General features: G+C 38.1%; 2 protein-coding genes across 2 annotated transcripts; both read right to left on the bottom strand.

The window, feature by feature from the left end:
- Window positions 1–78: 78 nt before the first annotated feature.
- LOC116296076 (endothelin-converting enzyme 1) lies at window positions 79–9341 on the bottom strand. The gene is made up of 17 exons (XM_031704030.2): window positions 8487–9341; window positions 7895–7948; window positions 7692–7805; window positions 7488–7568; window positions 7289–7416; window positions 6524–6746; window positions 5976–6074; window positions 5227–5313; window positions 5012–5115; window positions 4753–4811; window positions 4613–4667; window positions 4070–4137; window positions 3747–3877; window positions 3326–3391; window positions 3070–3168; window positions 2631–2707; window positions 79–1497 (listed from the first exon to the last, which is right to left on the bottom strand). Exons 1-17 carry the CDS (start codon window positions 9255–9257, stop codon window positions 1377–1379), a joined length of 2337 nt encoding a protein of 778 aa, XP_031559890.2. The 5' UTR covers window positions 9258–9341; the 3' UTR covers window positions 79–1376.
- Window positions 9342–10095: 754 nt separating this feature from the next.
- Window positions 10096–13354, bottom strand: LOC116296055 (uncharacterized). The gene is made up of 4 exons (XM_031704009.2): window positions 13213–13354; window positions 11750–11848; window positions 11260–11370; window positions 10096–10841 (listed from the first exon to the last, which is right to left on the bottom strand). The coding sequence occupies exons 2-4, from the start codon at window positions 11832–11834 to the stop codon at window positions 10621–10623; spliced, it is 417 nt and encodes a 138-aa protein (XP_031559869.1). The 5' UTR covers window positions 11835–11848; window positions 13213–13354; the 3' UTR covers window positions 10096–10620.
- Window positions 13355–15535: the final 2181 nt, after the last annotated feature.

The following is a 15535-nucleotide window of genomic DNA, read 5'->3' as shown; positions in this document are numbered from 1 at the left end:
GAAAACATTATACCCACGTGGAATTGGTCCACTGTCAATCAACGTTTCGGCGTATAAACAACTACTATATGCAAGACGTCTTTTTGGCTCAAATATTTATTTTACGTTACTTTACATCAAGTTTCATTAATCAGTTATACAATGCAATGCTGCAGATTTATTCTGCTGGACCAAGGCCTTCATATCAAATGTTGATATCTTACTGGATAATTCTGTACAGAATATTACATCAGATTTTATAAATCCATTCAATTTGCTTTAGTATTCACAGTTCCGACTAACCTTACTTACTGTTGCTAAGTATCACAAGCTCAACAAATTAGTTAAAATATCTTAGAATTTAAAACTCTGATCGCGGATAATAAATCAAAGATTTAATGCCCTCAGAAAAGAAAAGAAAATTGCCTTGAAGTACTCTTTAAAACAAATACTGTGTAGTTGTTTGTGAGACAAGATTTGAATTCCACTGAGAAAACTGCTGCAACGTTGATTGGTTCGCTATTGGTTGAGTCGGAACTATGCATTCTGCTCACGCAAAAACAATTGAGGAAGAAATTGAGAAAGTCATAACGATCAAGGTAATGAGCACGTGATCGATATGGACGGCAAAGTGTGGCAGGAGCTGAATGACTGCTGTTCTCCCCAGTCAGTAGACTGTCAGTGAAGGGTTTACATTTCTACTGAAGAAACGTTTTGAGTTTTGATTTATTGGGAATAAAAATACACAGTTATTTGGATTTGTTTTTTATGGCAACGAAACCGTCCAATCTCTAAAAAACCTTGCCGTCCGTTTTAGTCGACGGTATTGGAAATCCTTGTTTTAGAATCAAAAAATATTTTAAACAAATTAACGTACAATGTATAATGTATTAATTGATCTAGTGCTACAAGACGATGAATGCGCGAAAACTGAAACCATGGCCACTTAGACCTGTTAGATAGCGAGAACCAATCAAAATGTAGAATGAAAACAAAGTTTTCCAACTTTGGGTAGTCAAATCAAACAGTACGAGGACAGTTATAAGTGAGTCCAAGGTTGAGGGAAAAAAACTGGGTCGAGTTTGCATTACAGTGCATTTTGGGGCTGTTTTAGAGGAAATATTTCCAAGATGACATCTATTTAATCCGCTAAAACAGTCCCACAATGGCACAGCCTCCCTCAATCTCGGAATGGCTTATATATGGCCAAAATATTACGTGTAAAAAAATAGATCGTCTTTTTCTCGTGGAAACAAAAAAAAAATGTTGAAAACCGGTTGCTTTTTTCTGCTGATTTCTGTTTGGCTCCGCTATCCCGGTTTAAGTATACACACACCAGAAATCAATGTCGAATCAAACTGTTCTTTGTACACAGGAAGCCCAGTTATAGGGTATCACTAGAGGATTGGCCCTTCATTACTCCAGACAGAACACTTGATTGAAGGATTCATCGGGCTTTTTTCTTTGCACTTGAATGCTTCGGAAAACTCGTAGGAGTTTGATAGCGTTCCGATCACCCTGAGAATTTAGTGAAGAACAAATGACTTTAGTCCCTTATACCTTTACTGAGATTTTAAATACGATTACTCGTCATGTTTTATATAATGTTGTTTGTATAAGGAAGATATATGAACCTTCATCCGTCACGTGGCACCCATGTTGAATGAATAATTAATAGATTTCCCAGCGTGGCCTCGCATCCAATAAATGCTTTAAGATGAGGTTACGCCACAGGGAGCCCGGCTTTGGAATCTGTACATGAATAAAGGAATCAATAAAGTGCTTTGGGGGGGTTTCCTGTGTTGAGATTTGAAACAAGGCGCTGATACGTTGAATTTCCGGTAATCGTACTAACCAGTAACTTGATAGCAGATTAACGTTACGTATCAGTGTAACGCACGCCCTACCATTTACTAGGGCGTGCGTTAGACTAATACGTTAAATTTGAATTATAAGCTGCTCTCGAATTACTTACATTAATCTACTATCAAGTTACCAAATCTCAATACAGGAAACCCAAAGTACTTTATTGACTTATTTATCATTGGCGTCTTGTTTCAAATCTCAACACAGGAAACCCAAAGTACTTTATTGACTTATTTATCATTGGCGTCTTGTTTCAAATCTCAACACAGGAAACCCAAAGTACTTTATTGACTTATTTATCATTGGCGTCTTGTTTCAAATCTCAACACAGGAAACCCAAAGTACTTTATTGACTTATTTATCATTGGCGTCTTGTTTCAAATCTCAATACAGGAAACCCAAAGTACTTTATTGACTTATTTATTCATGTACAGATTCCAAAGCCGGGCTCCCTGTGGTTACGCCAGGTTAAACAAGGTTTTACCAACCAAGGCCAACCAGACAAATTTTCATACAAATTAGCCACGATTGAGTATTTAAACAATAGATCTTTACATTTTATACGCGTATGATTAAAAGTCACTTATTCATCACTCAATTATACAGAGTTAAAAATGCGATTCGTGAATTTGATTTAAGATTTGTTTGGGTGGCCTTGGTCGATGTAGCCGCACTGTAACATGGTTAAGTGTGATAAAAATTCACCCTTCCCCAACTCAAAAAAAAAACGCCGGATTGAATATCTATGATAAGTCAAGAACATGAGTTTGCACTCAAATACAAACCTGAATTTTTCCTCTGAGTGGTGGTCACTGAGTGTCGCCAGATACTGCTCCGTAGGTCTACTGTTACTGCAATACGCCTACCGTCAAAGACAAAGCACCAAAAATGGTATAGATATCAAATGCAAATAAGGAGGTAATACTCTGTCCATAGCGAGGAGAACGTGAATCCAGGGCATTTTTAATCCGGGTGCGTACATTAGTTGACTGAAATTGATCCCTATAAATTAAGGGTATTCCACCGGTTCTTGTACCCCTCTCTCCCTTCTCCTAAATAGTTAGACTTTAGGTTTACCGCCGATTTCGGACAAGATGAACCCCACCCACTTTTGCAAAGAGGAAAAGTGGGATTTTTGCTCTGTGTAATACGATATTATGTCTCCACCAAGACAGCGGATCAGCAGATGGCATAGAAATTTCATCTAGAGAAAGACTCACTCACCTGTCCAAATCCAATGTAGAACAGTTGTTCATTGGTGAAATTCAGTCCAGGAAGCTTCCAAGTTTCATCGCCATTTTTCTTTAACCAATTATTATACGCCTTCAAAATGGAAACAGTTTTGAGAATGTCAACATTTCATGCCACAGCAGACCAAAAGACTCTACGAAACGCTTGCAATTTATCCTCCTTTGGCTTTTTGAATGAGGTTTTCAGTTGAAATTTAAGACAACTAGAATCAAAAAGGAATTAAACATACCTTGATAGAGGATTTGAATCCACCATTGTCAGCAATATTTTCACCGAGAGTGAGTTTACCATTGATCTGTTGAAAGACATGAAGAACGCGATTATTGTATACTCCTTCCAGCTAGTTTTAAAAAGCTTGCCGTGTTTAGCCAGGTTACTAGCCTGCGCACAGAATGCTTGTAAGAATGAGCTGCCTGTTATATATATAATAGAACACGAAATCCCGCATTAATTCGCAGACCGTCTTAACGACAGTTAAATTCGGTCTGCACGCAGGCTACCAGCTTACTAAAGTTTGTCGATTGAATTAAGTAACATACGACTGCCATGTGTGAATTGGCGCATGCGCATATGTTTTCGAGATGTAAAAGACCCTCCATGACACAGGAAACCCAATGAATCATACCATTTCATAACAAAGGTTATCTTACTGGGAATTTTCCTGCTACTTTGTAGTGTGAGTATTGTTTCTCAATACACTCAGCCTTGACATTAAATTCTTTGAGCGAGTTGCTTGACCACCACTGAGCCGTCAGCTCTCCTTTCTTGTTGAATTTCCTTCCTTGAATAAACAGAAACCATAAGAGCATGGTATAGCTAACTTGGTTAAACAACAACAAGACCGTTGACCGAGGCCTCGGTTTTTTCAACACATGGTCAAAATTAGTTAAATTTTCTCCAACTGTTGGCGTCATATCGTGGTATGATAAGAGGACATACCACGCAAGACCATCGGCAATGTTTTAAAACCTACCAGTATTGTCGAATCCATGTGTCATTTCATGCCCGAGAATGGAACCAATAGCACCGAAGGAAAGGGAACTGTTGATGAAAATACTAACAATTAGCAATATCTCCTTGGCTTTTTTTGCTCCTTGGACTTCCTGTGGTGAGGACAAAAAAGTCGAAGGGGGAGGGGGGTGGAAGGGTGAAAGAAGAAGAGGAGATGCTGCTTCTACCGTTTTTATCTCCCTCCTTCGTCCTCACTCCTCCTCCTCTTTCGTTTCTCGTTCCTAGTTCTTCTCTGCCATAAGATTTAACACAGGAATCCCAACGAAGAATATATGGGGTAGCCTCCGGAGGAGGTTACAATAGCCCTTCGCGATATTATATCCCGTGTTTTTGTCTTTTAATAACATTGCCAAGTTCTTGTGTTACGTTGTTATATTGGCATGACGTCAATGGCAGTCACGCAGCATACAATCAGCACGATTTTACTCCATACACAAATTAAACCACTGTTCTCACTATGGCTAACCCTTCTTTTTTATCACCTATCTTAATAAACTGTACTTACATTGGGCTTCCTTTGGGGTAGAAGAAAGGAGGTTGTAAAATTGCTGCTGGGATAACTGGGAAAAGAAAACAAGAATATTAGGGGTGAGAAATGAAAAAAAAAAGAAAGTCCAAATCCATGCGGGGGACCGCGCTACTTACTCATCTCATTTTCATTAAAACTGTACATGGCGTTAATAGTTTGAGGATCCATTGGCCACCTAAATGAAAGAAAAACAAAAGACGTAAATTGGTTGAAATGAAACTCATGCCGGAAAGAAGTAACGCGTATTAAACAAGAATACGGTGAAGCACTTGAGGTAGCGTAACGTTACACTGGAGGATTTACAACACGACGCCTTTTTGTTAAGTGGCACCAATTAAACTAAGTTTTGCCTTAGTAATTTCTGCTTAAACTTACTCTTCTCTGTCAACAGGTTTTCTTAATTTCTTCAGCATTCTCTGGTGGGCCATCTTGAGTATAGCCATTCTGTTATTGAAGAGGGCGTTGTCCTTTATGATGACCTGTCGGTGACAATAATGACAATGTATTTGACTGATCATTGCAACAAAGAAAGATACTTTGTCGTTGTTGTCGTTTGATGTTTTTAGTAATAACACCATTAATTTACTTACGCCATTGTATTTTTTGAATTTCTTGATAAACTTCTTGCTGTCGATGAGATAAGTTGGAAAACCGACCTCGTCGCTCATTGCATCCGCCTATAACAAGGTAAACCTTATATCAGTTAAAACAATTCCAACTAAAACACGAGCTGCTCAAAATTGATCTTAGGTGACGAAAGGTACCCTCCTTCTCTTCACGCGTTCCATGGAATGTTAATCACTTGGAGTTCGTATTTACTGTTTTTATACAGCAGTTTTCGTATGACTGTGAAAAGCTCGCGGTACGAACGGTCGTGACACGACGAGAAATAAGCCATACCAATCATATTGCGTTAAATTTTACTCTCCGACACGGCACGGGCAGGGTGCGGACACGGTGACCGCCAAGGTCATGGCACTGACAGACAAATCACATTGCGCAAGAAGAAAACCTGCGAAATAGCAGGTTTATAGCACTGAGCTTTTCACAGTCATATGAAAAATGCTGTATTACAGATACGCATATATGGTCTATATGCATAGATACGCATGAAATATATTCATCACTGTAATTCGACTTTTAAATATTTAGTTTTGGAAATATTTGAGCACAAAAGAGATACCGTGTGATTCCCACGCCTCCAGACTCTGTCTACATTGGGCAATGTTAAATGCCAACTGTAGTGACAGTCATGCAACACTTTTTACTCCTCCTTGACTCGCTCAAAACAATGACAAAACACCATACATCAGCTCACACCTGTTCTTCATGTCAATACCTTTTCTGACACCGCCGCCTTGGTAAGCTTGTCCATCCAGGGAAGAGAATTCACGTTGTCTTTGAATGCTTTACGAACTTCCAGAATCATTGACTTTGCCTAATTCAACAAAAATAGACCAAAATTTACTTAACTGTTGGAAACTTTGAGGTTTTTCGATTTTGAGAGTGCGCGCGCAGTAAAAAGCGCCAAAACAATATACTAAAGTATAATTCCTGTTCTTTTTATGGTGGGTTTACAGCCTCACGCTAACGTACATCGAAGAGTGGATTTTACATTACGTTCCTTTATTTTCTTCAAATCAGCTGAATCAATGTCATGAAATATCGAATTATACTAGTAACTGGCCAAAACTGTCCACACTTAATCACTCGAGTTGAGTTGCATTACATTGTGGGATGGCTTTAGGGGAGGAAATAAACGTCATCTGGGAAATATGTCCCCTTTAACTATCCCATAATACACTGCAATGCCAAGTTTTCCCCTCAACCTCGGAAAGACTAATCATTAGGTTTTTTCTCTCGTTATCATTATAACTATTAACTTACCATTTCTTTGCTATGTTTGTCGAAATGTTTTCGGATATAAGCAGCACCTAGTATATCTCCCACCAACTCGTTAGTGTAGGAAACACATGTCTTCCATCGCTTCTTTTGACCTTTAGAACCAAGTACACTATCTCTGTATTTTGTCCGTGCATCTCTATAGGGCTTGGACAGAAAAGATACCTCATCTTGGATGACGTTCCACACAAGATAATTGGACAACACACTAAAAAACGCAACAGGACATCATCAGGTTAACATGCCGTCTTACTGCTTAAACGTTTACTTTATACAGTCTCCGGCGTGTAGCGAGATGGCTGGGGTGAGAGGGTACGACCGCCCATTCAAAAATTTGAATAAAAAGATTTATAAATCGTTATACCTTTTTTAATTTGCTTTTCTAGTTCGTAAAAATGACAAGTTTAATTTCTATGATTTAGAAGTTGAGCATGAAAGGCGTACGCGCGTGTTTTGGCGGGAAAATGGTACATTCCTCTTCTTTGGTCAAGACCTCGCTACACTACTGTATAGACAGAGAATAAGTAAGTGAATACGTCCTTGATACTGTTGTAGCCTGAAATAAATTACAGCCTTATAACGGAGTTAGAACCCAGCAATAATAAGGCCGTATTCATTACTTATTCTCGATCTATTTTTATGCTGCTGATTTTCTAGTACAGTCTTTTAATGTACAGAAGTACGATCTAATAGTAAATCCTTGTTGCCCAGTTCTCGTTTACTGACTGACCAAATAAATGCATGCTTTACCTTTTTGGTGTGTTCTCGACTAACTTCATCAGCTTCTTCAAGTAAGGCAGAGCAGGTACGGTGAGCTCCTCGCTTTCTTGTATCTTGTCCGTCGTAAACATTGTGTTTAGATGATTAAGCCAGTCGTACTATGAAAAATAAATTCCAGTTATACAAAACGTTTTTCAAGCTCACTTCTTGACTTAATGGAGAAGCTTACTTCAGGCACTTCCTTCTTCAATTCCTTGACAGTCATCCTGTGAAACCAGCTTTCAATCTTGTCTGCATCAGGTACGCTGATCTAATGGATGCCAAACAACCGAATATTAAACTTAGCAAAAGACCTACAGACCTATTATTTCTCCAGTCTTACATCCGGTACCGTGTAAACGCAGCCGTATCGACGGTACTACATTGTACTTACATTTGCAAGTTGGGTTTCAAAGTCAATGATCCCCTGTGCACTCTTTTCAATGTTTTTTCCTCCGCCCAACAAAGTTCCAACATCGATGATAAATTGTTTGTAGGCTTTAATGATCTTTGATGAAAACATGAAAGAAATGATGATTAACTCGCTGAGTGTAGAATCAGTAATGACAATATGAGAAAATCATGAGTCGTACGTACCTTCTTGTTGTCAAAATATACTTCTCTAGAAAGGCTAGGTCCAGCTTGATCGATCTACACAACAGTTAAAATAATTTTGGTAATAGGTGAGGAACCGTAGCCTTCGCGCATGCGCTTGGGGATGAACAGCAGCGACTGCTTCTCACGTGGATCAGAGATCGGGACCGGTAAGACAATATATACTATTCTAAGTTTTCAAGTCTCGAGTCTTATTCGTAGTCATGTATTTTCTACTGTACTCATTTATAAAATATTTTTCCATTTCCGCGTCCACTCCACTTTTACCTTCTCCGCGCCTGAAACCGGCACACCCAAACTCCAACTGCCACCACCCCACTAACACCACCACCACTATCACCACCACCACACACACACACACACACACACACACACACACACACACACACACACACACAAACGCTTTTACAGGTCCCACGCGATCACCAATAGTCGTACGAGTATATCTGTGATGTGAATTTACTTAGGGGCTTCATGCATGAAAACAAGTTATTTGATTTAGCACCGTTTTCCTGCCTTGTCTCTCTTGTTAAATTACGATAGCTATTTGCTGCTTGTGATCTGTTTTACTTACATCTATAACATGCCTGCTGTTATTTACAGGATCATCACTAATATGCACAGAGAACAACGGTCCTCCAGCCGACGTATACTGCTTATGAATAAAAAGAAGGATCTTCTTAAAATCCCAAGTCTTCTCATCCCAATCTTTATTCTTCTCGTCCATACTCCATCCTCCCATTTCCTTGATAAGTTTTTTTACTGGTTTGTCGCCGACTTTATCTATGGTGTCCAAGTCCATACACGAGTGATAAATATCTGAAGGCATCTTCATGAGTTCTTTACTCGCTCCTTCAATACCTTTTATCCCAGCATTTAGAATTTCTCGTAAAGATTTTTCAACTTGACTGTTGAGTTTGGTAAAAGTAGAATAAGTAGATGAACTTCTTGGGATGGAATTTTTTTTCTTCCATCCCCCGCAAACATAATCGTAAAAATCCGTACAAGGATCAGACTTGAGGTTTAATGAACTTTTGATATAGTTAGCCACTTTTTTACACTCTTTGGTGTGGCATACCCCGCCGGCCTTGATAGTCGTCGCTTCGTCATGGGACCGAGCATATCTTGCAGATCTTATAGCTCCCCCTGTGCTTAATAGTTCGTCAAAATAACTCTTCTTGTTTTCGCTTGTTGCTACGTGAATCACTGCTATTACCAGTAGAACTGTCAAGACACCGGTGATGGCCATGAAACGAGGTCCACATATTGACGACGATCTTTCTCCGATCACTTCATTACCGTCGGTGCCACCATTCGTTTGCCGTCTTTTTCTATCATCTCCCATTACAGATATAATATTTGATAACCTTAAATTTTGGCGTCCCCTTTGTCCTGGCCCTATTCCCGTCCGTGTTATCTTATCTAAAGGTCTTTAGATTCTTTTCCTGTATTGGATTGTCGGTGAACGATTAATTATGGATTACGACTAGCAATGTCAAACCATTACGTCAGTTCCTCTGAACCGTGGACTTGAATGAGTACCTGTTTGCGCATGCGTGGTGATTTATTTTCGATGAAACCAATCTGTGTGCATAGTTCAAATTATAACATTTTCTCCCCGCATTCCTTTATCGCTTCCTTCCTTTTATCTTGCCAAGGTTAGACCAATAATCATGTATATATAGTCACATAAAGTCGTCATTTCCGAAGTGTCTAAAATCAGTGTTAGATCATGATATCACTTCATTCACCTGTTAATTAACCAATTCACATGAATCTGGTAAACAAAAAATGTATAGTCGAAAAAATATTTTTTACTCCGACGAAGGACTAGCGTCTGAAACGTCAGTAAGTTTTTTCATCTTTTCACGGTGTAAAATGTACCCTTTTATCATTACTGTTTCATTAGAAACACCGACGCAGCTCACACTAGCCTTTTAGCTAGTAATCTCTTCTTCTCGAAAAAATCAATATTTTTTTAGGAGAGCAAAACAAAAAATTTGGATTTACATCGTGGATAGCCACACACTTCAAAAACCTATAACCTGAAAAATATTTCTCTTCATGATAACTTCTATTCAACGTACACCAAACAGTTGTTTTTGTAACATTGAAAGTTCTAAGAACATGTAAATATTTTGTTCAAATTCAAAGGGATATGAAGAAAAGTGATAATGACCTGATAATTTATATTTTTTGTCTTTAATATCAACAAACCTCTTTACAATAATGTATACCGGTAACATATCCATCCTGTGCACGTTATATGCGCGCATGTAATATATACATAGATAGCAATAGCATTGCATGGGAATTAAAACAAACAAGAAAAAAAATTGACAATTATACCTTAAAGTCACTAGCTATAGAGTGTCCTGTTCATTTGTGTAATATTCTGATTCAACAAAGTCTGTTTTGCTTGTATTTCCACAAACATACCCGCCCCTGTTTGTTTTGTTTTGTTTGTTTTTGTGTGTTTTTTTCTTTTTCTGGCCAATAAAATGCTGATAATCCTGCTATAACATTTTCTATATCAGCGCAAAACCAATAAGATGGCTTTATAATTCATGACAGACTAATACGAGCCATCTACAAAACAGCTGGCGACGCAAGTGGTAACACGAAATAATGCGCACGGGAAAAAACACAGAACTGCTATATGATTACGACAAGGCACCTACATACATGGGTAGATATATCTATAACGTTTAAACAGCCAAACAGGCAAAAACCAACACAGCGCCATTCTTCAAATTGTAATTTGGTCCACCTGCGAATAAACCAAAGTTTGGTTCCTGGTCGCGTTTGGCGATCTCCCCTCTCTTCATGGCCATGGGGATAGCTGCTTTCTTCATCTCGTCGGGGATAAGATCACGTCTGTATGTGGCTTTGCGGTTATTGGTGCAATGCATGGTCTGGGACATTTCACCTGACAAAATATCAAGAAAAAAAATTAATTACCTTTCTTTTTTTTTAGTTTGTATGGCCGCCATGTTGGCTGGGTTTAGTAGGATTATCTCACAGTGGTTCCTTCGTTGTCTCATATCATTTTATAGCTTATTTTATTTTCCAATCCCCAAACATACGTGTTTACTTTCTCTTTCTAGTGACTGTTCTACTTAGCACTCACAAAAGTCATTTCAAAAGAATGCTGGGTTTACTGTAGCCGCTATCTCTCCTTTATTTTCTTTCTTCTTTTCGGTTTTTATCCCCCTACACCCGACGATATTTCCCTTCTTTTAATAGCAGGGATGTCTCTCCTATCCTCCCTCTCTAAATGCCTCTTCATAAATAATCTTTTTTCCCTTTTCGTTTCTTTCCTGGATAGGAATGGTGCTATAACTTACCACCGCCTCCGCATTTGTAGAAGACCACGATATCCAGTCCCTTTGATGCAGATCTCAGCCATTGGAACTCTTTATCTTTAGGACATTTGATATTTACTGAAAAAGGTTCAACTTGAAAACAAAAAGAAAGAATGAGAATATCATTCAACACCAACAAAATCGGCCATTACTTTTGCTTCTTGCGTGCACGCATCATCTTGCATGACATTTTGGAAGGAAAGACTTTTAAGTAGTTAGAAAGGGTCGGGTCATTTTCGAAATCTTCCTCCCTTGTCCAAACCTTCCCACGCCCTGCTTTCCGTCGTTGGTTTCTATTTTGGTTGCAGGAACGTCAGATTCCTTCTTCCTTTCTAACCTTAATATGAACGGCCCGATTTGCACTCGGGAAAGTAATTAAATGATCAATTAACTATACGTAAGGAAACCAATAAAACCAGATGACTGAAGCTCGATAGATAACAACATTGTTATCAGTTATGCAGTGACTTACTTAATGCAGGAGATAAAGGGTCTGTTATTGCTTGTGTTTGACTGCAGACAATTAAGATCACAGCTGATACAGCTAAAGTCCACATATTGTAATCGGCACCTAAATGAAGAGACAGGAAGCAATGGTTAACCACCTTCAACTCAGATATCTAAAGTCAAAGTAAGGTTGTACTATCGTAGGAAGGTGGTACGCACTACCTTCCACCCCTCCCCCTTTTTTAATTAAAGGCAGCTTGACTATACAGTGAGAGAGAAGAGAGAGAAAGCAAAGATATTTATCGATTAATTGAGTAATACCGCAATAACCAAATGGACCCTTGAATGCAGCCAAACAAGTTTTCTTTATTAAATTCCACGGTGATATTTTTAAGAAGCCTTCAAGAAAATATATGAATTATTTTGAAGGATTTTAGAAATAGATGTGTTGCCACTGAAGAGGGTTTGGAAAAGGGAAAAGCACTGGACCATGAGGGACACTAGAAGAGTTAATGCCAATGATTTGACATAGAATTGCTAGTGATTTGTCTTAGTAATAAGCAAATAAGAATTCACATTTAACATTGAAAATCTACTTTTTTTTCTAAACAGTAACTATTTTGCAAATTATATAAAATTGTTCATATATTATTTCTAATACAGAGTGCATAGCATTCATTAGTAGAACTTAAGGACCGTGGATCGTTTTCACTATACTTTCTCTCACAAGAAACATGGATCAAAACTACCTGCTTTGAACTCACTCTCTTATCATTTGCAAACAAAACTCTGATAAATAGTGTCGTAGAATAAAATAAATCTTAATATTATTTTTCTCTCTGTTGTTCTGACTGCTATTAGTCCATACAGTCCTAAACAGACCTCGGTAGAAGAAAGCTTTAATACGAACAAATTAGCGCAAGTTGATCAGAGAAAATGATGGCACCTGTTACGTACTGCATTTCCTTTCAAGCGTTTTACAAAACAAAAGATAAACATTTATTTAACACTTTATATAAATTTAAGGTTCACTAAAGATCACTGGATAAAAACAGATAAAAGGAATCCTTAAGCAAGCCTTGTATATTTTTTTTCAAAGTTACAATCAATACGACAGTTTGAAGACAATCTGTCAGGCGCTTAATTCTCGTGAGATTCAGCCCGTAAAAATATCTCACATCAATGCATCATTTACTTTTCTTAAAGTGCTTGGATATGATCTCGATATTGGAATAATATAGGATAGCGAAGAATCAAGAACTTCCCTTTTTCTGTGGTATATCGCTATTCTTTGAACTTTGTAAAGTACGAGTGGGCTGTGTTAAGAACCTTGAACAACCGTTAAGATATGCTCTGGTGACTATCTTGATGGCCACCTGACTGGCAAATTACCTTGCACTGTCTTTGCAAAATGATTAATTTACAGGTACAATTCCCATCCAAAGTCACAATATAAGTTTTTGAAATCAAATTAGGGGATAGTCTTACCTTTCTTTAAGAAAAAAAAATTCTTGATCGACTTGAAATTCTTAAAATGGCTGGAAGTGTTTATGTTAATACAAACTAAAGAAACGTTCGTAAATATTTGATGATGAATCTGTCAGAGACCGTAAAGTCAAGCAGGTAATGAGATAATGTTTTACCCGCGTCTAAAACTACGCATGCGTGTGATTGGCCTTATTTTCGTACCCAGACTATTCGAGTTTCGGTGGCATTAAGCTGAGGAGCTCTGGTAACGATAGAGTTTGTAGTTTTGAGCCTTCAATCCGAGTGGAATCAGCTGCGATTGAACGAATGGCTTCTAGTACTTTATACTGTTTCACTGATGATTTTAAACCCGTAATTTAACCGGCATCGTGGAAGCTGTTCATCTTGATACTCGGCCGCCATTTTGTTATGTGCAGTTTCAACTTCCGGTTCAAGATTCACCGGACCAAAAGCCAGAGCCTCTGGTGCTGACCAAAAGGAACGTGGGCTCTGGGTACAAATATTATCCACAAATACGGCCCCACCCTCCCTCCCTCCCTGTGGGATTTGGTTTTCCTCCCAAGGTAAAAGCAAAATGGTCAGTCAGTCTGCTATCACTTTTCTGCATAATACAGTTTATTTAATCAGTGCAAAAATCAATTTCCCGTTAAGACAAATCCGATACAAATTTCTCCAGCTGTGGCTGATGGTTAATGTAAACCAAATGTTCTAGTTAATGCTTTAGTTATAAATACCTATACCATCTTATTGGTCGAAAACTGTTACAACTTCATGGAGAGTCCAACACGCTGGTAATACATCCCATAACGGTTTTAGTATTTGTACTCGGCCTAATGTCTGAGTAATCTTGGTTGAAGACGACTCGAAAAGTCACCAAGACATTTTTAAAAATTCACATTTTATCGATATTCTTAAAACAGCCCCAGGGCGATAAAAGGTCAGGGCACAGCTATATACGGCTACTACTTACTTGAAAGCCATGTCCTTGTGTACTTTTAAAAATAGAACTTTCAGTGTGTTTGTATGGATGTATAAGTGCACGTCCAGTGCGATATATATTTCTTAATTAACCAGCTAATGTGATTTACAGCGTCATCTATACGTCTACAGTGCTGTCATCAAATTGACTTTAAAAACACTTTAAAGAATGATTGCGAGGCAATCAGTAAAACGGCCTGACATATGGAATGGTTTAACAACGAAGAGATAAATATTATTAAAAAGGCAATAATGAAAAACATCTGGGACCTTGGGCTAGAAACGCTATTAAATAACTAGTCTTGAATGATGATTATAGATTAATAAGGAGTAAGGTTCTTATATATGATTTCTTTTTGCTACATTTGTAACATCATCATGATCTTCATCATCACCATCATCATCTACATCAATATTATCATTATCAGTCATCATCTTTTTGTGGTTATTTGGTTCTCATTTTTTCCGGGTCCAAACCGGTACTGTTTTTGGCATTTGCCGTTTATTTTGTATTTACTTTGGATTAGATTTTCTTTTCTTTTCTTTTCTTTTTGAAGGGTTTGGAGGAGAGACTTTTCAATTGACAGACCTGAGTGATGAATTCAGTAACTTTTTCCAGTTTGCCTTATTTGAAAAGATGTTATAATGAATCGAACGGATGAACGTTGCAGAGGTCTTTTTTTTTTTTTTTTTTTTTTGACTTCCGTGCGTTTTGTCTTTAGGTATCCGACAAGCCTGCCGGCCAGCCCTACGAAGGGGAAGACGAAAAACAACCTAACTGCTCACAGGCAGTAATCGCATACACAACGTTCCAAGGTGCATCCGTGAGATGGTATGAAAGAACTGAGTGAGTATGAAATGACAAGAACAGGTCTCCTGTTGCGATCGAATCTCGGATATCCTGAGCTCATTTCCGGTCCATAAGTGTTTTCTCTCCTCCCTGCAAAGCGAATAGACGACAGAATCTGTCATTTTGTTCATCCGATTTATGAATTATTTTCTTCTTGACGAATTTATTTTCGGTGCTGGGTAATTATATGAGTTCTAACGTCACTTCTTGTTGCTCTTTTGCAAGGCTTGAATTTCAATCATTTGTTTCGTTTATGAAAGGACCTGAACTTAGTTAAAGTACTTGGCAAGAGATACTAGAGGTCAAGGGCATAGAATTTCTCTGCATGTCACTTGGCCGAACGCCTTATAGATAACAGACATCAAATGAGTTCATCAACTCATCATTCTTTTGTCAGCCCTTGCAAAATATTCTTCGAGTTTTACTACATTTAAAACCTTTCCTGCAATTTCTAAAGGCATATGCTAATAAGAAATATAAAAAAGGTTATAAAGC

Source organism: Actinia tenebrosa, unplaced genomic scaffold (assembly GCF_029948245.1).
Source record: "Actinia tenebrosa isolate PJP-AT-01 unplaced genomic scaffold, QUT_ActTen_1.0 PGA_scaffold6__47_contigs__length_16458017, whole genome shotgun sequence".
In the NCBI taxonomy this organism is placed as follows: domain Eukaryota; kingdom Metazoa; phylum Cnidaria; class Anthozoa; order Actiniaria; family Actiniidae; genus Actinia; species Actinia tenebrosa.
The sequence above is the reverse complement of the archived record's forward strand: the minus strand, read 5'-3'. Positions and strand labels throughout refer to the sequence as shown.